General features: G+C 53.2%; 1 protein-coding gene across 3 annotated transcripts in view; it reads right to left on the minus strand.

Moving 5' to 3' along the window:
• Positions 1-23,129, minus strand: part of TPST2 (tyrosylprotein sulfotransferase 2) — a 44,548-nt gene that overhangs the window by 16,020 nt on the left and 5,399 nt on the right. Inside the window, exon 2 of one of the 3 annotated variants that reach the window (XM_037153272.2) lies at positions 15,067-15,175. The exons of 1 other annotated variant lie outside the window; for it this stretch is intronic. Coding sequence is in view for 1 of the 2 variants with exons in the window: in XM_037153271.2 (XP_037009166.1) it covers positions 20,311-20,405 (95 nt within the window). In the remaining variant the exon portion in view is untranslated. Of the gene's footprint in view, positions 1-15,066; positions 15,176-20,310; positions 20,591-23,129 lie in introns of those variants that run through there. One more of the 3 variants, XM_037153271.2, reaches the window with a different exon arrangement.

Genomic DNA, 23,129 nt, shown 5'->3' on the forward strand with positions numbered 1-23,129 from the left:
TGGCCGGGGCACCAGGCCGAGGGCAGGCCCCAGCAAGAGGCCCGTCGCTGCCACCAGAGAACAGCTCAAAGCAGGCAGGTCAGACATGAGCAGAAGACAGCAAAGACCTGGAAAACAGATGCAGGAGCAAAAAGTAGGGCAACCTGGCAACAGCGACCCAGGACACAGGAGTCAGCCTCCTGGGCACCCAAAGCCACTTCCAGAGGGGCCAGAGGGTGTAGCCCAGGCACCTGGGCCTGTCCTCCACCCGCCACCCCGCAGGACTCCGTCGAGGGAGGTGTCCCGCCATCCCCGCAGTGAGGAGGGAGGTCGAGAGCCTCCGACTCGAAGCCCTACAGCTGCAGGCTCCGATGCCACTTCTGCCTCCTGCCAGCTGGTGCCTGGGCGAGGAGCTCCATCATGCTGAACTTCCGTTCCCCTCTCCGAAAATAAAAAAGAGGTAAGAATAACCTTTTCTCAGGGAGCTACCAGGAGGCTCGGGGAACTTGCGTGTGAAGTGCTGAGCAAGGACACCAAAAGCACGAGGACTGGTAAAAGGGGGCGCAGAGGGCCTGGAGGTCCGGCACTGCCCGGGAGGCTTGCAGAGCTGCCCAGAAATGGAGGCTGGGAGTGTGCAGGGGACCGCGCCCAGAGGCTCTGGGGGACTTGGGCTGCACTCACCTCCCCCGGGCACTCTCAGCCCTGGACTCCAGCCCCAGTGACCATTTGCCAAGACCGTCTGCCCACTGACCCCTGCAGAGCAGAGACGTGTATCAGGGATGGGTGCCACGGACAGGGCCTGGGACCCTGAGAGGAGCCCAGTGGGGCATCACTTGCAGGGAATGTGCTCTGGGAGACAAGGTGCAGCACAGGGCAAGGCCATCTCAGCCCAAGATGTCACAGCTGGGGGTCTGGCCTCTCCTGAGCCTGCAGGGAATGAAGCTCTCCAGGGGTGCGCTGTGAACCCGAGCTGGGGTGCCACTGCATCAGGGTGTCCCCAGTCTCTGTGTACCCATTTCACTGACAGTGCAACTGAGGCCCAAGAAGGGAAACCACCACACAGAATTGCATGCCAAGTCTGATGCCCAACTTCTGCCCTCTGGGTCTGCCATTCCAGGAGGCTCGGGGTCAATGACTCCCTGACCACAGACAGAGTCTGTCTCTCCTCTGAGCCTTGGTTTTCCACTTCTGCAAAACGGGCCGTGGGGAGGTTTCAGTGGGAAAACAGCAAGTGCTCAGGAATCGCAGCCGTTACATCCTCTGAGCCACGACAGAGATAAACTGTCCTCTCTCCCTTCCCAGTCCCTGATTTCTCACTTCTGTATTTGATCCTTAAATACCAGCCCAATTAGTGCCTCTCCACCCAGATGGTGAAGGCTCCCAGGTGCGACCACAGTCGCCAGCCCCCACCTTTCTGGCTCCGGAATAACACACAGGCCTGGCACTCCTGGGGCACGAGTGGCCAGTGAGGGCAGGCCTGCCTCTTGGAACAAACAATTAGGGACCAAGAACTTGAAGCTCTTCCAGAAAGAGGCAGTGGGAGGGAGGGAGGTGGCTCGGGCCCAGCTGCCTTCGGGGCACCCTTGAGATGCCAGAGAGCCAGGGAGGCCGGGTAGTCAGGCAGCCCCCTCGGCCGAGGGGTCCTTCCACGGCCAAGGGACAGGGCTGTTAGAGCCTTCAAGCCCCTTAGAGCAGCGTGTCCACAGTGGAGCACTGGCCACTGACATTGAAAGTAAGTACATTTAAAGTAAGTACAAGGAGGGAATACTTACATTGAAAGTGAGTACAATGAAAGGAAATGTAAAACTCAGCTTGTCATTTGTGCTGGCCACAGGCCAGATGTCCAGGATCCACGTGGTGGCCAGTGGCTACTGGACTGGACAATCCAGTAGATTGTCCGCGTTAGATCTAGAATGGGAGGAGCCAACGGTGGCCCTCAGGCCACAGCCACCCCCGGACCCATGTCTGTGTGGCTTAGGAGCTAAGAACGGCTCTTCAATTATATTTAAGGGGACGAGGAGGAGAAGGAGGGGGAGGGAAGAAGGCGGAGGGAAGAAAAGAAAGAAAAGCAACAATGAAAACTCTGTGTGCTGCACAAACCCTGACATACTGACGCCCTGGACATTCGCAGGGAATCTGTGGGCCCTGGTCTAGGACACTCGTCATCAACTGCACAAAGTTATGCTGGACAGCCCTGACTTCAAAGACAAGTGAGAGGCACAGGGCGGGGGGAGCTCAATGAGCCCTCTTTGTCTTATAAAAGAAGCACTGGCCTTTATTATGCTCCACTGTATACTTAACACCAGGCCCAGGGCTTCCCAGCTCCACCTCGTTTTATTCTCGTTCGGCAGTGGGTGGGTGGGTGAGAGACCCCGTCCTCTGACTCATGAACCACGGAGGCCCACGCGTGTGCCAGGCGAGCAAGCCTTGGCCAAAAAGCGGATGCCAAATCAGCCAAACTCACCAGCAAATATCAACCACAGGTGAAAAAAGACAAGAAGGAAGCAGACTCAAAATGCCACTGGGTTGGCACGGTGGTGGCAGGAGATTTTTCTCCTGAAAACAAACCTTCTTGGTGTCGTCATTTCACCTTTCTATATAATAATAAAATGAGTAGATTTTTAAAAATTATGGTCAGGGGCCAGGCGGCTTGGGCTCACATCCCAGCTCCCCCAGCTACTGCCTGTGTGCCCTTAGCCAGCTGCTTACCCTTCTCTGGGGCTCAGTTTCCCATCTGCAAAATGGAGATCCTGGCAAGGCCCTCGGAGTGTGGCCGCCGTGAACAAGGAGCCTGCCTCCAGCGGTGCTGGGGGAAGTAAGTAAGTCAGGACGTGTTAGAGCAGCGCCTGGTGCGCGGGGCGTGCTGTTCGCATGCTGGCTTTCATTTTCTAATGTCATCCTCCGTGGAAACTTTTAACAGTTTTTTTCCACTGATTAGAGAGAGAGACATCAATGTGTTGTTCTACTCATTTATACATTCATTAGTCGATTCTTGTATGTGCCCTGACAGGGGATCAAACCCACAACCTAGAGCTTAGAAAAGATGCTCTAAACAACTGAGCTACCAGGCCAGGGCTCTGCGGAGACTTTTAAGGTGGGGATTTTCATTTTCATCTGATAGGTTAAGCAGACTGAATCCCCACACCTAGTAAGAGGAGAAGCCAGTCTCCAAATCTGGCTCTGGCCCCCAGGTGATCTCTGTGGCATCGTGTCACGGTGACAGGATGACTCAGTGACTCGTAAAAACACATGCGGCAGGAGAAGATGGCAGGGAGTTTGCTCACGTGTTCCACTGACCCACGGGCTGCCATGGTAGGGAGGGGAGAAAGAGAGGGCTGTTCGATCTTCAAGATCCCTTTAGGCACAGATTCATTCATTCCACAAGTGTTTCCTGAGAGCCTACTATGTGCCAGGCACTGATCAAGATGCCTGGACACATGATGTGTCAGACACAACTGTCAGCCACAGACAAAGGGCCCTGCCCTCCTGGACCTGACAGTCTCTCGGGAAACACAAATCCAGCCTGTGAGACAGTAATTATACCTGTGACGGATGTTCGGAAGGAAATGCCTGTGGTGGGAGGGGAGGCCATGCCATGGGAGGTCAGAGAACGAGGTGACAGTCACACTGACACCACACTGACTTGTGTCCAACTCATCTGAACTTTCTCATTCAGCGCGACTTCTCCAAGCTCAGCAGGTCAAAGGTTTCTGAGTCAGGAGAGCGGGGCTGCAGCACGTGCCACCAGCTAAGGTGGCAGGTCATTGCACGTACAGAGTGGCCTTGGAGCAGTGGCCAGTGCCCATGTGGCTGAGTTCAGCCATCTGTGCTGCAAGCCCTCCCCGTGGGAACCAGCTCCCAAACATTCCGTTGCCATGGCTATGACCTCCACCACTGGGCCCCACCGACCTCACCATCCCAAGCCCCTGCCCTCAGGGGCAGAGTTGGACAGACCAGGGCTCTCTGGCCGGGCCCCTGGGGATCAGACCTCTGACCCACTCTGGAAGGAAGCCAGCCAAGAAAAGCCTGCCAGATTCCACAGGCAAGAGGAAGAGAAAACAGTAATTCCGAGGTGCTGGCCGCGGCTTGAGCACACAAATGCTAGGAGCGGTTCAAGAGGGGTAAAGAGAAGCTGGCTGGTGCGCTACCTTAAAAACAAGCTCCGACTTTACTGAGCACTGCTGCAGGGGATACACCATTGACTTCTGTCTTCACACACACTCCCCCCCAGTCGCCCCATCTTACGCTCCCTTATTAACCGCTCATTTACTGGGGCTTGGAGAGGGGGGTCGCCTGCCCACGGTCACACAGCTGGTGGGCTTGCGAGCCTTCTCCCTCTCTCTCTCCCTCCGTAGCCCCTGCTCCTAGATTCAGGATCTCTCCTTCCTGACTTCCTTTGCATTTTTTCCCTAAAGTGAACAAAGCAGGACCACCTCCTCATGATGACCACTTCCCCCTTGGGGACCCAGTTCAGCACAAGCTGGGGGTGGAAGGTGATGAGGTCAGAGGTCACACTTCAGCTCCCCCACTCAGAGGCTGGGTCTCCTGGGTGACTTCGGGGCTCTCTGAGCCTCGCTGTTCCCATCTGAGAGACAGGAATAACACCCGCAGGGAAGAGTCGGGAGGACCTTCGTAACTCCCATCCAGCCTGGCGCGGAGTTAACACACAAACTGTCGGCGCTGAGTGCCGTCATCCCTGTCATCACAGCACAGGGACGGAGACTGGAAGGGAGAACAGAGCGGCCTGCTGAGGCGGAACAGCTCTGGGCCTGACAGCCAGTGGCTTCGGCTGGGTGGCCGGCTGGTGGTCGCCAGTTCTGCAGCGTGAGTGCGGCCCTGGGCGACACGTCCAGGAAGGCGGGTGGCGGTGTTCCAGGGAAGCCAACTCACAAAATCAGGCCTCGAGAGAGGTGCGCCCCACGGGCCAGAGTTTGCCAGCCCCTGGCCTTGTACTGGCAGAACCTGGACAAGCCCACGAAATGCAAATGCCATGCATTTGCGTTTCAGTGTAACCGGCGTACGTTTTGGTTCTGGGCCCCATCTCAGCAAGGCCGGCCTTTGGTAGGTGAGAGAAAAATGTACGACTCGGGAAAACCTATCATTGATTTTTAAAAAACAGTAGCATGCGCACGCCCAGAGGCACCCAGCATCTGGTCTCTCATCAAGGAAAGACCTAAGGCAGAGACCCAGGCACATCCGGCACTTTCATCCATGTTTTGTCTCTAACAACAACCCTGGGGCAGGCACTACATTAGTCCCCCTTTGACAGAGGGGAGCCCAAACTTAGGGGGTGGCAGTGCTTGGCCTGAGGTCATACAGCTGGGAACTGACTGAGCCTGAACTGGCACCTAGGCCTGCCGGAAGCCAGAACCCACGCGTTTAACCAGTCCCCCAGTTCCCTACCATGCCCAATATGCAGATGAGGAAGCTATTTGTCCAAGGTCAAGCTCAGGGTGGCGACCAGGACCAACTCTGGGTCCCCAACTCCCAGCCCTGCCTCTAGTGCCTGGCACGGCCCTTGCTGCCTGCATGGGAACACATGGGACCCCTGCCTAGTGAACAATGCAAACAGGGGAGGCCTGGAGTGGGGGTTTGGGGCCAGGGCTTCCTGCACCTGCTACACACACACACACACACACACACACACCCCTGTCTCTGGACATGGGGGGTGAGCACTGGAGTGGGAGCCCATACACCTGACTTTGAGTCCTGGTTCTGCCGATTCCTAGCCATAATGCCCTGGGAAACAGAGGGGACAGAAAGGTGTTACATGATATCTTTGTGCCTCGGTTTCCTCATCTGTGAAATGGGGATGCTAAGTGCAGCAGCGAGGATTAAATACAGGAACTGATAACACAGCACTGGGAGCAGAGATTTGTTAGCATATCAATGTTATTTCTTCCTTTACGGTGTTTTCAAACTCACATGTGCATGAGAATTTCCTAAAATTGTTAAAAGACACAGCCCTGAATCCCGCCCCCAAATATTCCGATTTGGAAGTTACGAGAGGGGGCCCAGGGATCTGCATGACCGAGTGGGGCCCCCCTCGCCCTGCTCTGTGAAATACTGCCTGGAACCCTGCCGGGGCTCCTGCCTGGGTTCTGCAATGTTCACGGAGGACGGAGTGGACGCCAGGATGGGCGACATGCAGCTGGCCGTGGGAGCACCCACCCAGGCGTGCTAGAGCGGCCCAGTGCCACACGCTGTGGATGAACAGACAGACAGACACCACTGCTGATCTCCCCAAACACCCACGAGGGAGAAAGCTCCCCTCCGACCAGGCCACAAATGCGAAGCGCAGACTGGGGCGGTGGCAGCCCCCATCTGCAGTGGGGCAGGCGGCATCAGGGCTCGCACACAGGCCTAATCAGTCCTCTGACTCCTTTTGTGCCGTGGGCCCTTCTGACCATCTGGTGAAACCTACAGGCCCAGAAAAGTGTCATTAAATGGAACAAAATACAGAGGATTGTAATGACACCGACTACCACACAGTAAAACCTGGATGAGGACACAGACAAAAGAGTGCTGTGACACAGTGACCCGTGTGGCCCCTTATTACAGCGATGAATAACTAGACCAGGACGACGACTGGCACGTGCTCATGAGAGGAAGTCTCTGCAGGGGCTGAACGCGATACAAACGCGTATGTGGCTTTTCTTGGGTATCGGGCCGCTGCAGGGATTTGCCGCCTTCTCCCACACCTGGAGGAAGTGCGACATTGAGTCAATAAAGATGTTCCTTTTCCCCATCCCAACTCCTGGGCCCCTGAGGGGCCACCCACAGACCCAGGAGCTGCGAGCCCGCCCGGGGAGGGGCCTGGCTCCCACTGCAGCCCATTTCCTCTGTCCACCATCACACTCAAGTGAGGCAGGGGCTTGTACCAGGAAGAACTTGATGGCGTATTCTGGAGTGTGATTGAAGTGTTTTGATTTTATTTTAAAAAGTAGGAGACAACAGAACTATTATGAAAGAAGCAACGTGTCCCCCCACGCTGGCCGGCATCACACCCCAGCACGTGACCTCAGATATTCCGTCAGAAGTGGGTGAAAGGACACTAGGGGCTGAAGTGGGCTGGCCTTGGCCCCAGATGCTGCGCACCGGGCCCGGAAGGAGGCGGAACAAGGCTCTGCATCCCAGGCACCAGCTGTGGACTGCATCCCGGACAGCTCTGGCAAATCCCCGTGGGCAGGTGCTTCTCCTGCCGGGGAGGAGGAGCTGTTTCCAACAGCAACGCTCACCCTTTTTGGCCAAGGCTGCAAATCCAGCTACCACTAACTGCGGCGGCTTCTCCTAATTGGTCTTTCTTCCTTGGCTAGCACCTGCCTAGCTCACCCACCTCAAAGACACAGGAAATAATGAGAACATGAAAGTTGCCCAATGGTTCACACACACGGCCACCTTGCCAAGGACTGGCCATGAAACCTGGTGCCTGTTAACTTCATTAGCCTCAGCTTACTCCTCTGTAAAATGGGGCTGAACCGCCTACCTTAGAGGGTTGTTGGGATGACTGTCAAGTGCTCCAGGCAGGACCCGGCAGGAGGAGGATGTCAGTAAATGCCAGCTATTAATGTAGCATCATCTCTAATTAGATATTCTAATTAAATATTAATGATACAACATTAACACAACCGGATAGGTCTGTAAAAAAATATTCATTACTCTGACAGACATCTGGGATAAGATGTTAGGTGATAAACAGGTTATCTGATCCCATGCTGGTAAATATTTATGTTGGAAAAAATACTCCAGAAAGATACACCCTGAAAGGCTAACGGGGGCTTCACTTATTCCCCCTCCTCCCCACTGACTTCTCTGTTCTACAGCAGGGATGTATCAGTGGTGTGACATGACGTAAAGGAATGGGAAAGTGAAGTCAGGGTGAGTTCTGGGTGTGTTACATAATTTGGGGACCTTGAGCCCTGCGGTACAGGGCCAGCCTTGGAAAAAGCCCTGGCAGCCTGGGACAGAGCCTGCTGCAAGCCCAGAGAGAGAGTCCGGCCAAGGTTACACAGCGAGCTCATGGCTGGCTCTCCAGACACCCAGACCTGGGTCCCTCTCTGCTGCCGGCGTGCTGGCTCCTTCTCCCAACAAGATTAGGTAGGGTGGCTGCCGGGTGCCAGGCTGGCTCCGGGGTCAGGCTGCAGATGCCAAGTGGGTCATTGCTAGGGGACCCTGGGCAAGACCCTTCATCTCTGTGGGCATCATCGCCTTCGTTTGTAAAATGAGAATCAGACTAGCAGCAGTGGCTTATGGCTTTTGTAAAAATAAACTAAGATAATACATGTAAAGCACTTAGTACCAATGACCAATGTGTGCCTGGCAAACAGCAGGTGCTCTAATTATTATTATTATTATTATTATTATTATTATTATTATTATTATTATTATTTGGAATCTAGCTATGTCATGGAGAATTTTTCTTAGGTAATAGAATGCTAACCCAGCAGGCACAGAAAGGAAATTCAGCCTGGGGCACTAGGGAGCCATGGGGGATGTTTGAGCAGGAGAGGTGCAGTATAATTCTGAAGCTGCGCAGGGCTGGCAGCCAGTGCCCACCTACGGAGCCCATCTCTGCCAAAGTCTCCATCACAGGCTCCACACCCCTGGCAGTCCTCCCATCGCAGCGGGGCAGAAATGCAGCCCCACCCCCACGGGCTATACTCCTGCTGCTTCCTTGGTGCTGGCTGGGCTGGTGAATTTCAAGCAATCAAGAAGCTGGGGGACTTGAAACAGACCACAGGTATGATGGCCCCAGACCGCAGGCGTGATTTGTAGGACGTGCGATTGCTCCTGGGAAAGTCTCTCCCCCTCTCTGCACTCCAGGGGGCCCGTATGGAAACAAGGTCTAGATGGGGTGGCCAGAGGGGTGCCACACAACAAAACAATGTTTCCCTTTGGCTGCGCGCCCACTACGTGCCAGGCACTCCGCTTTCATTAAACCCTCCCGTCTCCACAAGTGGGTCCTTGTACCATTCCTGTTTCTTAAATGTACTTAATTACTCAAGTTACAGATACAATTTCTGTATTTAAAACAAACAACAACAAAACAGAGGAGACTTGAGTCTCTTTGGAGGAAAGTCTGCAATCCCGACCCCGTCCCTCGTTTCTAAGAGGTAACCACTGGCGATCAGTTCATGAAGGAGCCACCCTCACCTGCTTCTGAGGTTACAGCCAAATACCGACCTGAATGGAAATCCCACGCGGCCCCTCTCCCACCCTCCCGAACACCATCCTTCCCTCCTCCCACCCACATGCAAACACATCCCACCGGTGGTTCTCAACCAGGGCCAATTTTGCACCTCGGGGGACAAATGGCAATGTCTAGACACAGTTTGGGCTGTCACAACTAGGGGTCATCTAACAGGCAGAGGCCAGGGATGTGGCTCAACATCCTGCAGTGCCCACCCAGGCCAGCCCCCCCCACAAAGGACCATTTGGCCCAAAGGGTCAGTAACATTAAGGCTGAGAGGCCTCAGACCACGAGTATCCTTCTGAAACTGGCTTGGGTCCCTCTGACTAGTCGAGATCTTTCCAGGCCAGTGTACTTGTTCCGACATTCAATACCCGCCACCCGAGCACCTCACCTACTGTGTGCCAGACCCTGCTCTACCACAGGGCCACATCGGTTAATGACACACCCAGAGTCCGAGCACTCGGAGGGTGCCCCGTCCTCGTGGAGGACGAACACACACTGATCTGAGACCCTGATGGATCACCCTCCCTCCTTTTAACTGCTCCGGAGCATCCCCCGCAGGGATGGCCCGCCGTGCACTTGGCCGAGGCCTTCCCGAGGGACATTCAGGCTGTCATCTTTGATACGTGCACCCTGTCACAAAGGAACCTGTGTAACAGCCACCCTAGGACCTTGCTGACTACATCAGGAGCGTCTCCTGGAAGCCGGCTTGTCCCACCCCCTCCCCCCCCACCCAGAGGCACTGAACCAGACTCTGTCCTTGAACCAGCCCCTGGGCATTCTCATGCGCATGCAAACTGACCAGTGCAGCTTCCAGTAGGTACCTGAGAGAGGTCAGCTGGCTCGGGCCTGCAGCCTTCCCATTTTAGCAGAAACTCCCAAAGTGCCTGCAAAGACTCCCCCTGCAAGTCCCCCTTCTGCACCCACTTTGCATTGTCAGACGCTTCCGTTTACCCAGAGCTGATGATTCCTCCCATTCTCCAGATGTGGAGACTGAGGCCAAACGAGGTGTCTAGACCACCAGAGACGATGACCTCTAAGGCGTCTCTCAGCTCTAGCTTTTAGGATCTGGCCTCCTCCTGGGGATGTTCCGAGCCAGCTTCCTGCCCCACAACTCTGGCCGTGAGAAAGCAGCTCAGAGGAGGAAGGTAGAAAGGCTGCAGGCTCCCCTAGTAAAGGAAGGAGAGTTCCGAGGGCGGGCACAGTTGCCGTGGGCTGGGCATCTGTGAGTGCTGCCGCCGCAGAGGCTGCCGCGTGCCCTTTCCTGTCCAGCCATCCAGGACGGAGGGCCAGGTGGGGGACGGAGCAAACCTACCCCTTCAGGCACAACAGGAAATGTCAGGGCTCTGGGCCAGGGCCGAGCAGTGGGGAGAATGGGCTCTGAAGCCAAGGGCAGGTTGGGGGCCCAGCTTTGCTCTCAACAGCTACATGTCTTAGCCTCAGTCTTCTTCCCTGGAAAATGGGCTCATACCACTCAGTACAGAGAGCAGCTGGACAACTCATGTGCAGATGAGTCAACACAAAGTAGCCGCCACTAGGAGCCCTGCCGTGGGCTGGCACTGGGCCCCTTCACTCAGTTTCCACGCTCACAGCAACCAGCTGTGGTCAGCTCTGCCACTCTCCCACTTTACAGATGAGGACATTGCGACCCAGAGAGGTGCAGTGCCCTGCCCTTGACCTCACCCTGAGATACAGCCATGGGAGCGGCAGCCTTGGACCTCAAAGTTAGCATTTCTGATCTGAATTCGGCCTCTGTCGACCCGGGCAAGCCACCTAATCTCTCCGAGTCTCAGCTTCCTCAGCAGGAAAAGGGGGACACAGAGTGAAGTTTGGAGATGGGAATCCACCCACAAATCGGAGAGCTCTGTGCACCCCCTCCCTCGGGGCTGCATACCGTCACCACCGGAAGACCCAGTCCAGTAAGACCTGTCACCCACAGGCATCTCTGATATCTCCCACGCTCTAAGTGTGACAAGGGCGAGGCCATGCAAAGCCGGCAGCCCCCAGGGAGGGAAAGCCGCTTGCTCAAGGTTACACAGCTGAGAAGCAGCCACGAGCGGGGCTGGCAGCAAGAGGCAGGGTGCACACTTGAGCAGGGTGCAGGGGGCAGCCAGGGCGGGGGGAGGGCCAGGCCGGGCGGGCAAGTGTCCGGAGTGATGACTGCCAGGCACAGGCGACCTGCAGCGGCTGAGGTCTCTCCTGCTGGCTCCTGGCTGGGAGGACTTTTGAAGGATCGGCCAGTCAGGGATGTATCTGCCTCTCCCTAAAGACTCCCCATCACACTGGGGCCACCCTGGTCACCTGCTCAGGGACCAGTGGTGGCGGTCACTACCTGCCTTGGGGTCGGGGCTGCCCTCTGCGGCTGCAGTGCAGGCCTTCTAGGCTATACAGTCTCCTAATGGCCAGGCTTGCCCATCTTCTGGAACCTTCTATCACGACTGTGGCCAGAGGGTACCACCGCCAGACACCTGACCGCATCACCCTGGCCTAAACCCTTCCTGAAGCTCTCAGGCTCAGGATGGCATTCCGGCTCCTCCCCAAGGTTGACAACAACAATGACATCCAACAAAGATCCCACATTGTCACGTGGAGTTCAGTTTTCCAGTGGCCACATCAAGAAAGAAAAAAGTGAAATGAAACCATGGTAAGACATTACCTCACACCTGTCAGAATTGCCACCATCAACAACTCAACAAGCAGGCATCAGCGAGGGTGCGGAGCAAAGGAAAGCCCCGTGCACCGTGGGTGGGAATGCAGACGGGTGCAGCCGCTACGGAAAACAGTGTGGAGGTTCCTCAGAAAATTAAAAATAGAACCACCATATACTCAGCTTTGGGCATTTATCCAAAGAAATCCAAAACACTACTTTGAAAAGATACGCGTCCCTATGCTCACGGTGGCATTAGTTACAACAGCCAAGACGTGCAAGCAGCCTAAGTGTCCGTCAGCAGGTGACTGGAGGAAGAAGACGTGGTCTGTATTTACTCAGTCATAAAAAAGAACAAACTCTTGCTATTTGTCACAACGTGGATGGACCTAGAGGGTACGGCGCGACGTGAAGTAAGTAAAAAAAAAGGCAAATACCAGATGACTTCACGTATATGTGGAATCTAAAAAACAAATGAACACACACAATGGAAACTCAGATACAGAGAACATTCTGGTGGTTTCCAGAAGGGAGGGGACTCGGGGGGAAATCAGTGAAAAGGTGAAGGGGATTAAAAAGTACAACCTGCCAGTTATAAAAACAGTTGTGGGGATATAAAGTACAGGGCAAGGAATATAATCAATAATTCTGTAAGAGCTCTGTATGGTGCCAGGTGGGCACTAAACTTATTGGGGTGATCACTTCATAAATTCCTAATAAATGTCTAATCACTATGTTGTACACCTGAAACTAATATATATTGTCAACTATGATTTAAAAAATTTAAGTCTTAAAAATGAAACAAGGTCTTCCGCCAAGATGGAGGCATAGGTGGATGTGCCGTGCCTTCTCACACAACCAAGTTTACAGACAACTAAATATTAGCAACAGAAAACACAGCCAGAACACAGAAAATTGAACTTTTCGGAAGTCCGTTAACAACAAATTCTTCAGCCTGACCGGTAAGAGGGGTGAAACCAGCAGCTGGAGGAGTGGGGTTGCACAGGAAAACTCCGTCAGACGGACTCAGGCGCGCGGAATCCAGGCGCAGGGTTGGACCTGGTGGGCAACTCAGCGAGCGACCGCGGGGAAACAGCGAGGGAGCAGGGCTGCGGGTTGACTGTGGTTGCGCTTTCGTGCGCAGATAGACAAGCGAGGGAGTGGGCGATTGGACGGGACCCAGCAGGTCACCCGGCAAGCGGCAGGGAGGGCCCCGCCATTTCCCCCCCCCGAACACCACCTCTGCTCCTCACCCGCAAACAGCAGAGGGGGCCGCCATTTCCCCGCTCTGACCACGCCCCCACATACAGCGTCACAACCCAGCGACCTGGGAGTCCAAGGCTCCCACACTTAAAGGGCGCGAACAGACCAAAAATGGCTCAAGAAGATCTCAAAGCCCCAGAGCCTATAAATCTAAGCAATGAAGAAATAGCAAAACTCTCAGACGCACAGTTTAAAACACTGGTGATCAGGATCCTCACAGAACTGGTTGATTATAGCCACAAATTAGACAAATATATGAAGGCGAAACTAATTGAAATGAATGGAATTGCACAGGAAACCAATAGCAATGAAAAGGAAACTGGGACTCAAATCAATGGAGTGGACCAGAAGAAAGCAAATAATGGCCAAACAGAAAAGAGTCAAGAAGCAAGAATTCAAAGAAATGAGGAGAGTCTTAGGAACCTCCAGGACATCTTTAAACGCTCCAACATTCGAATTATAGGGGTACCAGAAGGGGGAAAGGCACAGCCACCAGTGGAAAACTTATTGGAACAAATAATAAAGGAGAATTTCCCCAATCTGGAAAAGGAAATAGACTTCCAGGAAGTCCAGGAAGCTCAGAGAGTCCCAAAGAAGTTGGACCCAAGAAGAAACACACCAAGGCACATCATCATTACATTAGCCAAAATTAAAATGAAGGAGAGAATCCTAGAAGCAGCAAGAGCTAAGGGGACAGTCACCTAAAAAGGAGTTCCCATCAGACTGTCAGCGGATTTCTCAAAAGAGACCTTACAGGCAAGAAGGGGCTGGAAAGAGGTATTCCAAGTCATGAAATCCAAAGACGTACATCCAAGATTACTCTATCCAGCAAAACTTTCATTTAGAATGGAAGGACAGATAAAGTGCTTCTCAGATAAGACCAAATTCAAGGAGTTCATCATCACCAAGCCCTTATTATATGAAATGTTAAAGGGACTTATCTAAGAAAAAGAAGTTAAAGAAACATGAACAGTGAAAGGACAACAAACTCACAGTTATTAACAACCACACCTAAAACAAAAGCAAACTAAAAGGACAGCTAGATCAGGAGTGAACCATAGAAATGAAGATCTCAAGGAAGGTTAGCAACAGGGGAGTGGGAGGAGGAGAAGGGGGGAGAAGGTACAGAAAATAAGTAGCATAGACAGTAGATAGAAAATAGATGGGGGGGGGCAAGAATAGCATGGGAAATATAGAATCTAAAGAATTTGAGACACATGGTCATAAACTAAAGGGGGGTAATGGTGGGGATGGGGGTAGAGTGGAGGGGAATGAAGGGGGGGAGTAGAACAACTGTAACAGCATAATCAATAAAAAAAATAAAAAAAAAAGAAATAACAGATTTTATTTCAACCAATGTATCGAACAAAATTATCACTAATCAATGAAAATTAAAACAGAATAAAAATCAAAATAAAATTGACATGAGTATAAGAATAAAATGTAATAGTTAAAATTGATGAGACACTGTACTTTCCCCCTTTCTCCCTCTTACTGCTGGGCCTTGGAAACCTGGGCGCACACTAGCTCGTCTCGGCGTGGATCCCTCCCAAAGTGGACACACAGGCCAGTGATGATGATGATGTCCACGGCCCTGTCATGCCTGCTTCCCAGGCCTGTCCTAGGTGGTGAGCGCAGCCTCTGTGCACGCCCTGAGTTTCCCGTCTCTGAGTTTGGGGAACTGCCCTGGGTATTGAAGGATGTTGAAGAGCAACCCTGGCCTCTAGCTGCTAAATGCCGGTAGCACCCCTTCCCCAAGTCATGACAACCAAAAATATCTCCAGACGTTGCCAAATGTCCCTTGGGGGCACAGTCCCCACTGCTGGGAGTCAGTGCCTGGCACAACAAAGGCACCAAGTATGCAGAACAGAAGACACTTACTCAAGCATTCTCTACCATGAAGCTCGCCTCCTCCAGGAAGCCTTCCGTGATGCCCTAGTCCAGTTAGTGCTTCCCCTGGGCTCCCACAGTCCCCTGTACTTACCCCAGGTGCAACCCCCTCCAAATGCACCGAGTCTCGCTCTCCGACGTACTTTCAAGTTTAGCCAAAGATTGGCATATAGTAGGCACTTAACAGGATTTACAGAAGTGACCTGAGAAAAAGGGATGACTCAGGTTGAAAAGCACCACAGGGAAAGTTTTGCCCATTTTAGTCCAGGGCGCTTTCCTCCCAGCAAAGGTGCTACTAATAGTCATAGCTGTGTTTATACACCAAACACGGGGCTGCATACTCTGCTGGGTTTACAGAGGGAAACTGAGGCTCAGACAGATGAAGTGCTTGACCTGTGTTCAGATAAATGAATTCCTGGTATTCCTGGTTTTGCTTCATACTGATCCAACGAAATTACACATGGAAGATATTTACAAGTATCAAAAAAGACACTTGTGTCCAGAATATATAAAGAGCTCTGTGAAATCAATAAGAATATGACAAGCAACACACTAGAAAACTGGGCGAGTTTGAAGAGGTACTTCACACCAGAGGTTATCCAAATAGTCAACAAGCATATGAATGGGTACTCAATCTCATCCACCAGGCAAATAAATGCAAATAAGCGGTACATTATGGGACCACTGTATATCTGAATGGCTAAAAAAAAAAAAAAGAAAAGAAAATACCAAGTGCTATCAAGGATGAGATGCAACCCAAACCTTCATGCTCCACTGGTAGGAGGGTAAGCTGGCACAAACTCTTTGGCATAACAGAGATGAAAGCCGACACTCACCTCCTCTACGACCCAGCAATTCCTCTGCTAAGTACACATCAGCAAAAAACGCATCTAACCATTCACTGGCGGCGCGCCCTGAAATGTTCCCGGCAGCACTACTTGCGATAGCCCTCAACTGGCAACTGCTCAAATGCCCACTAACAAGAGGTTGGGTAAATAAGTAAACACAAATAAATAAATGTAAACAGCCAGGAGAAAGAACAAGCCAGAACTTCACACTATAACATGGATAGAACTCTCAGATATGCTGAGCAAAAACAAAAGTTGATACAAAAGAAAACGTGTGTGTGTGTGTATGTTTCTACGTATGTCAAATACTTTCTATGCATATGAAGTAAAAAGGCAGGTCAAATTAACCCCTGGTAGGAGGCTTCAGGCTGGTGGTTGCCCTTGGTGGGGAGCATGACCGGAGGGGACACAAGACATCTTGGCAGAGGCATGCTGAGATGAGTTTGTAATTCAGGGAGCTGCTTGCTTAGGATGCGTGCACCCTTCTCTAGGTACAACAGATTTCCACAAACACCGTCTTAAGGAAACACACTTGGTCAAACAGGGAAGTGATGCTGCTGGCTGGGTGTCCTCTGTCCTTCCACCCACACACCTTTCCTGTCGGTGCAGCGAGAAGCACACAGGCCTCCATTCATTCATTCAATCGACACTCACTGGCAGGAGCTCTCCCAGGGCCAGGCTTGGTGCCGGGAACATAAAGGTGAATTGAGACACAGCCTCCGATCGTGCCACCCACACCTCAGTTCCTGGCATGTACACCCCCAAACCCACACTCAGTAAATGTGTGGCTGGGCTGAAGTGGCTTCTGATCCGAGGCCAAGGAGGTAATGTCTACTTGTCATCCTTGCCCCCCTCCCACCATCCCTTGGCGCGTGACAGTTTTCAGGTTTTTTCCTTAGGCTGGGCCATGCCATTCTGGCACAGACAGAAGTTCCACACACTCTACTTGTCTCTGCCGCCATCTCCCCTCCCTCCTGCCAGGCTTTCCTCTTTTCCTAAAGGCCAATGACTCCTAGCTTGTCATCTCTAAGCCAGATCTCCTTACTCAAAACAAGACTCAGACATTAACTGTCTCCCTGCCCCCTCTGCTTGGGCAATGAGCTGACACCTCATCGAGAGTTAATGCGTGAGAACAAAGCCATCACAGAAGAAAGCCCATCTAAGACAGTAACAGATAGCACCCTGATACATTAGAGCACCTGGATACAGCTGTACCTGAAGGCAATTTGCCTTTGGACTTCCATTTACCCGAGGCAATAAATTTCATTTGCTACCTTAAGTTATTTGAAATTGGGGTTCTACCACTCAACAGCCAACTGATACAGACATATAACAGGCCCTTTTGACCTCTGAATCCTTACCATTCAAGTGGTCTTCTCCCAGACCCCGCATGAGTTTAAAAAAAAAAAAAAACTGTCCTGACCAGTGTAGCTCAATTGACTGGGTGTCAAATCCATAAAGTGAAAGGTCATGGGTTTGATTCCCCATCAGGGCATGTGCCCGGGTTGCAGGTTCGGTCCCCAGTTGGAACATGTGCAAGAGGCAATGGATCAATGTCATCTTTCACATCAATGTTTCTCTCCCTCTTTTTCTTCCTCCCTCCCCCACCTCTCTAAAAATAAATAAATAAAGTCTTTAAAAAAACAAAAATAAAAAAAGGTTGACAAAACTAAGCAATAAATTTCCCAAGTTTTATTTGAAGACGCAGAATGATGGCTGGACCCAGCTGACGACTCTCACTTCTCTCCCACGGTGATGAACTTGAGTTTCCCACCGGGGAGGCCGACTACAGAATATCCTTACCCAAAGGTCAGAGGCTGTTCTGATCTTTTTTGCTGAGGAAGTTCCTGGCTAACTTCCCCCTTCCCTCGCCCCTAATTGTAGTTTTTGGGTTTTTTTATTGCATTACCTTCCACCGCTTTGTCCTGGAGGTTTTGAAATGGCTGATAGCCAAAAGGTGGGAAAGCTTGACCAAGAACAAAGCGAGCGAGCATAAGTACTTGCTGATGTAATGTTCCTGGATGTGATGTTCCCAGATAAGATGGCGGAAACCTGCTTTTGTGGTTCATCCAAGAAGCATTAGGCTCACATCCTGGTGATCTTTAGGGCATCTATGGTGGGTAGATTTTTTTAAAGATTTTATTTATTTTTAGAGAGAGGGGAAAGGAGGGAGAAAGACAGAGAGAGAAACATTGATCGGTTGCATTGCACACACACCCTAACCAGGGACAGAACCGCAGCCCGGCATATGCCCTGATTGGGAATTCAACTGGTTCGCTTTGTGGAACAGCGCCCAACCCACCGAGCCGCAGCACTCGGGGCTGGCGGGGTGGGGGGTTTAGGAGCACAATTTGCAGGCCAGGCTCTGAGGCAGCACATAGCAGGGACTCCAGTTTCCTAGGGCGCTGACCTGCCCCTCAGCCTCCCTCCTGGAGAAATGCAGCTCAGGACTGAGAGAGCCGCCTTCTTGTCCCCTGCTTCTAGAACAGAGAGAAGAGGAAGAATTTCAAGGGCTTCAACAGAGAAACCCATGCAGAAGGGGCATCTCCTTCAAGTTCACTGTCTTCTGGGCCTGACTCGAAGTGAGTGAACGGCCTTGTCCTACAGGAAGATGGCCTGGGGCCGCGAGGAAGCCTGGGGCCTCACTGCAAAGTATTTCCATCTGCACGCTTGTCTGGACATTGCCAGGAACAAGGTCAGGGGGCAAAGCGCTCTGTGAGAGTCCCTGAACTGCTCCAAGCCTCAGTTTCCTCATCTGTAAAACGGGTGAACAACACAGTTCTTGTTGCTCTGAAGTACTGAGTACTTCTCTGCGTAAGCACCAGACAATCTTACCTATAATCCTCACAGCAACCCAAGAGATGGTCACCATTATGGTGCCTGTTTTACAGGGGAGGAAGCAGACACCCAGAGAGAGCGAGTGACTGGCCCAAGGTCTCACAGCACGCGCACAAGCCAGCTGGTGTTCCTACTCCAGTGTGTCTGACTCCAAAGGCCCCATACGTGTCCCACATCAAGGCTCCTCCTGCCTCCTGGGTCCTTGTACTGTTTCAATGCCACTACACACAAGAGGGTAACCAAGCACCTATTTGCTCAGAAATCAGCAAGTCGGGGGTTTTAGGTATGGCTGGCTGTGCCCAACACTTCCTGCCCCAACTGAGCCTCACCAGGCACCTGCCACGCACCAGCTGACCCCACCAGAAGGGCAGCCGTCCTCTTTCACCCACTCTTGCAGGGCTTCACACCACACTGGTTTTCCAGACCACACGATGAGAATTTGTGCCGTGAACCTCACCACCCTGCACCCCAGGGCCACCCAGGGACTCGGGCAGGAGGACGTGCTCCCTGACCTGAGGTTCAAGGCAAAACCCGAACCCTCCTCACCTGGCCCAAGGCCCCACCCATCTCACCTCCCATCACTCACCCACATGAGCCCTCAGCCCCTTGATGGAGGCCTGGGTTCCAATCCCACTCCCCCACTTGCCCAGATAAATGGCCCAATTCCTCTGCGCCCCGTTATTCTCATCCGGAAGTGGGGATATATTAAAAGCGCCTCTCTGGAGAGTGAGACAATTTACGCCTACCAGGCCATTAGCCTCTCCTCAAAGTGGGTTCCAGAGCAGCAGTATCAGCAGCACTGGAGAACCTGTTAGAAAGGCAAACTTTCGGGCTCCTTCCAGGCCTTCTGAATGGGGGGACTCCGGGCCTGGGATGCAGCGAGGTGCGGTGAACTGGTGAGCCAGGGAACAGTGCTCACTCACTCACGGTGCTGCACTCCTGCACACCTTCTCGGGAGGGGAGGGGAGGGGAGGGGAGGCAGGAGAAGAGGCCAGGGCCAGATCTCAGGCTCCGGTGACATGAGAAGGAGCTCCCCACAATCCTTTGAGGCTGGGAGCCCCGTTTCCCCCTCTTGGGTTTTTTCAGCTAATTTGCCGAAGGCCCTGTGATACAGCAGCATCCCTGTGATCCAAGGCAGACCAGACAACACAGAACCAGAAACTGGGGTTCCCAAGCCGGGGGCAGCCGCAGCCCCTGCCCAAGAGCAAGCACAGGGTTAACCGGAGGTGCGTGTCATCACCTGGAGGGTGCAGAGACCTCCAGGGCCTGGGAGGGGGTGAGGAACAGCTTGCCCAGAGTCCCCCAGAAGTGGGGGAGGGCCTGGAACCCAAGGCCCCCACCTCCTAAGGGAGGGTTTCCACGTGGCGCCCACAGGGGGCCCTCTACACCCTCCCTTCACTGCCAGCAGGGGATGGGTCCCACCCCATCTGCACTCCGAAGCTGCACGTGTGGTCCTGAGCAAGTCACCCACACTCCCTAGGCCTCTCTCCCCATCTGTGAAAAGAGGAGGCTGGACTCAACTTCTAAATCTGCTGTTCTCCCCCAAACTCTTAGCCAACTGATAAGGAACACAGGGTGGGGCTGGCGGGGGTGGGCGGGGCCGCACACCGACTGCGTGCAGGTGTCCCAGAGGCAGGTAATAAACTACTCACCCCAAGTGATGAGCCTTGCTGAGCACCCCAAACAAAACCAAACCCAAAATGGTATCCAGCCTAACCCAGGCTTCCTCTTTCTCTCCCTCCCCCATGGCCCTGGGGCCAGAGGGGTGGGGTGGGGTGAGGCGTGGCCAGGGGCCAGTGGGCGGTGGGAGGGTGGGATCCGGGACCTCAGAAGCACAGTGTGGCCTGCTCAGGCTCCGGATCTCCCTTGAGCCTCCACCTCTTCGCAGGGAAGTGGCATACCACCATCTCCCACGCCAACAGGCTCAGCGAAGGTTCCAGCGGTCCTGAGGCAGGATGTCACTCACAGCCAAAGGAAGTGGGACGGAGAGAAAGGAAGAGAGCTGCGCTGTGCAAGGAAAGGAGGGGGAGGGGAGGGGAAGTAGTGCAGGAGGTGGGGGAGGAGGAGGACAGACACACAGAGATGGAGAGAGCCAGCCAGACACCGACAGAGATGGGGGAGACAAAACTGGGCGGCGGGAGCCAAGAATGGGGAGGAGGGGGAAACAATGAGAGACTGAGATAGGGGGAGACAGACAGAGTCGGGGGAAGAGACAGGAACAGAGGGAGACAGGATGGAAAGGAGATAAGGGAAGACGAAAATAGAGACGGGAAGGGAGGCAGGCAGAGCAGAAACAGCCTGGAACAGGGGCCGCAGCTTCAACCAGCACCTGCACCCGCCACAGCTAACAGTCACCCCCAGCCCCCCAGTCAAGGCTCCTGAAGCTTCAGGGAAGGAGAACATGAAGTGCAAGGTCACTGCTGGACCGGCCCCCTCCAAGCCTCCCGCCTCTTGTCACCGGGCTCCCCAAATTCCCACCTGCTGAGGACCACCTTCCTGATATCGGCTACACCCAGGAACCCTTTTTTTACTCACTTAATATTTTTGTTAAATAGATTCAATATTTCCAAAGCAAACTAGAACCCCCTGGATTAAATTTAAAAACACGCCATAATTTAAAAGTAACATGCAAAGGAAGCAATCCTGAGGCCTCCTTAGCTGGAGGCTGCTGCCTGCCCAGGGGGCCCAGGGGAGCCCAGCAGGAGTCTGTCCTTATTAAATGATGGACGACTGGAGATAAGCATCAAGTTAGCACCAAGTAGAAGCTTTCTCCTGGATGTCCCCGGAGTCGAGGGGACCTGGAGAGGAAAACTCATTCTCCAAGATGAAATTGGGGTTCTCTGGTGTGGCACGTGAGGCTGTGTTGTGACTCGACTCCTGCTGACCTCCAATTCTAACCCCCACCCCCACCCAGACCCAACACACACACAAACGTATTCAAATCTCTAAGCCATAAACCAAACCTACCAAGGCTACAGCATCTCCCATCTCCAAACCTGCACCTGTGGTTCCCATCCCCTAGAAAACCTTTCCTGCCCTCCTCTCCCCAGCTAAATTCTACTGATATAATATATACCCCCTCCTCCAGGAAGCCTCTCCTGACTGTTTCCCACCCCTGCAGTGTCTCCCAAAGCGCAGAGCACCCTGTGTGACCTCTCTGGAATGTGTAGAGGTGTGAATTGCCCACATCTTCTAGGGACTCAGCAGGGTGCCGACTCCCCGCATGGGTTACCCAGCTGACTAAATGGGAAAAGAGACAGAGAAGAGAAGCCACCCTACCGCCCTGGGACAGGCTGAAATCCAGACAAAGCCCTTTCTGTGCTCTGTGATAAGGTTCCAGGCAGAAGCTCCTGTAAGACAAGAATGAGACAACCAGGTTCCAAGGCCCTACCCTCTCCCCAGTCCTCAGACTCTGTGCCAGTGGCCTGGACCCTGGGGGCCTCAGTTTTCTCATCTATAGAACGGAGACAAGAGTGTTACCTATGACAGGGTTGAGCCAAGTACCCAGTGGATACTCACTTAACTCCAGCCACTAGTATCGCCACCCTACGTTCACCAAACTACAAAACAAAACGCGCAGGCACCCAAGGACTGATTATATCAGCGACCGCCAGACTTTCTGTAAAGGGCCTGATAACAGTTTCGGTTTTGTGGACCATATGGCCTCTGTTGGAACTACTCGGCTCTGCTGCAGACAGATGCAGCGTAAAGAGTGACCAAAGTGTAAATGAACGAGCATGGCTGTGTCCCAGCAGAACTTTATTTACAGGAACAGGCAGCGGGCCAGATGTGGCCACCTTGGGTACACTCTGCTGACCTCTGACCTCTGCGCTCACCGTTCCAAGTGTGGGCTTTAGAGGAGCGGCACTGGCGTCCCGAGGGAGCTGGTTAGAGGCACAGCCCCAAACCTGCTGAATCCGAGTCTGCACTTGAACGGGGTTCCCAGAGGGCTTGTGTGAGCATTCAAGTTTGAGGGGCACTGCACCTGGCCTCCTAGCTCAGCACCTCGGGTCAGAGATGCGGAATGCTTTTCTCATCTGACACCTCCACCAGCAGGTAAATTCCAGAAAAATTGAGACCTGGTGGCCTCTTAAATCCTAAAGGCCACGTGTCCCCATTCATCAAGTAGGTACAGAGTGCATGGTATGAACCAGGCCCAGTGCCGGCCACTGGGGACACACAGTGACTGCAAAGGCTAGTGGAGGGTGTCACTCCGCAGATGTCCGTGCGGTGATGGGACAAATGGACACTGCAGTGGGTAGCCTCTGGAGGTGGGGGGCCGTGGGTTTAAATCCTGGTGCTGTCCCGTCGGGCCTGTGTGACCTTGAGGAAGTGTCTCTGAGGTTCAGTTTCTGAAAATGGGGTGGCCTCCCTGGTACCTTGTGAGGACAGAGCAAGGGTGTGAGACGAGGCCGAGGCAGCTGTGAGACGGCACAGATGGGCGGGGACACAGGCACACGCTCCCCAGCAC

This window comes from Artibeus jamaicensis, unplaced genomic scaffold, assembly GCF_021234435.1.
Source record: "Artibeus jamaicensis isolate MK-2021 breed Jamaican fruit bat unplaced genomic scaffold, CSHL_Jam_final contig_525, whole genome shotgun sequence".
Lineage (NCBI taxonomy): Eukaryota > Metazoa > Chordata > Mammalia > Chiroptera > Phyllostomidae > Artibeus > Artibeus jamaicensis.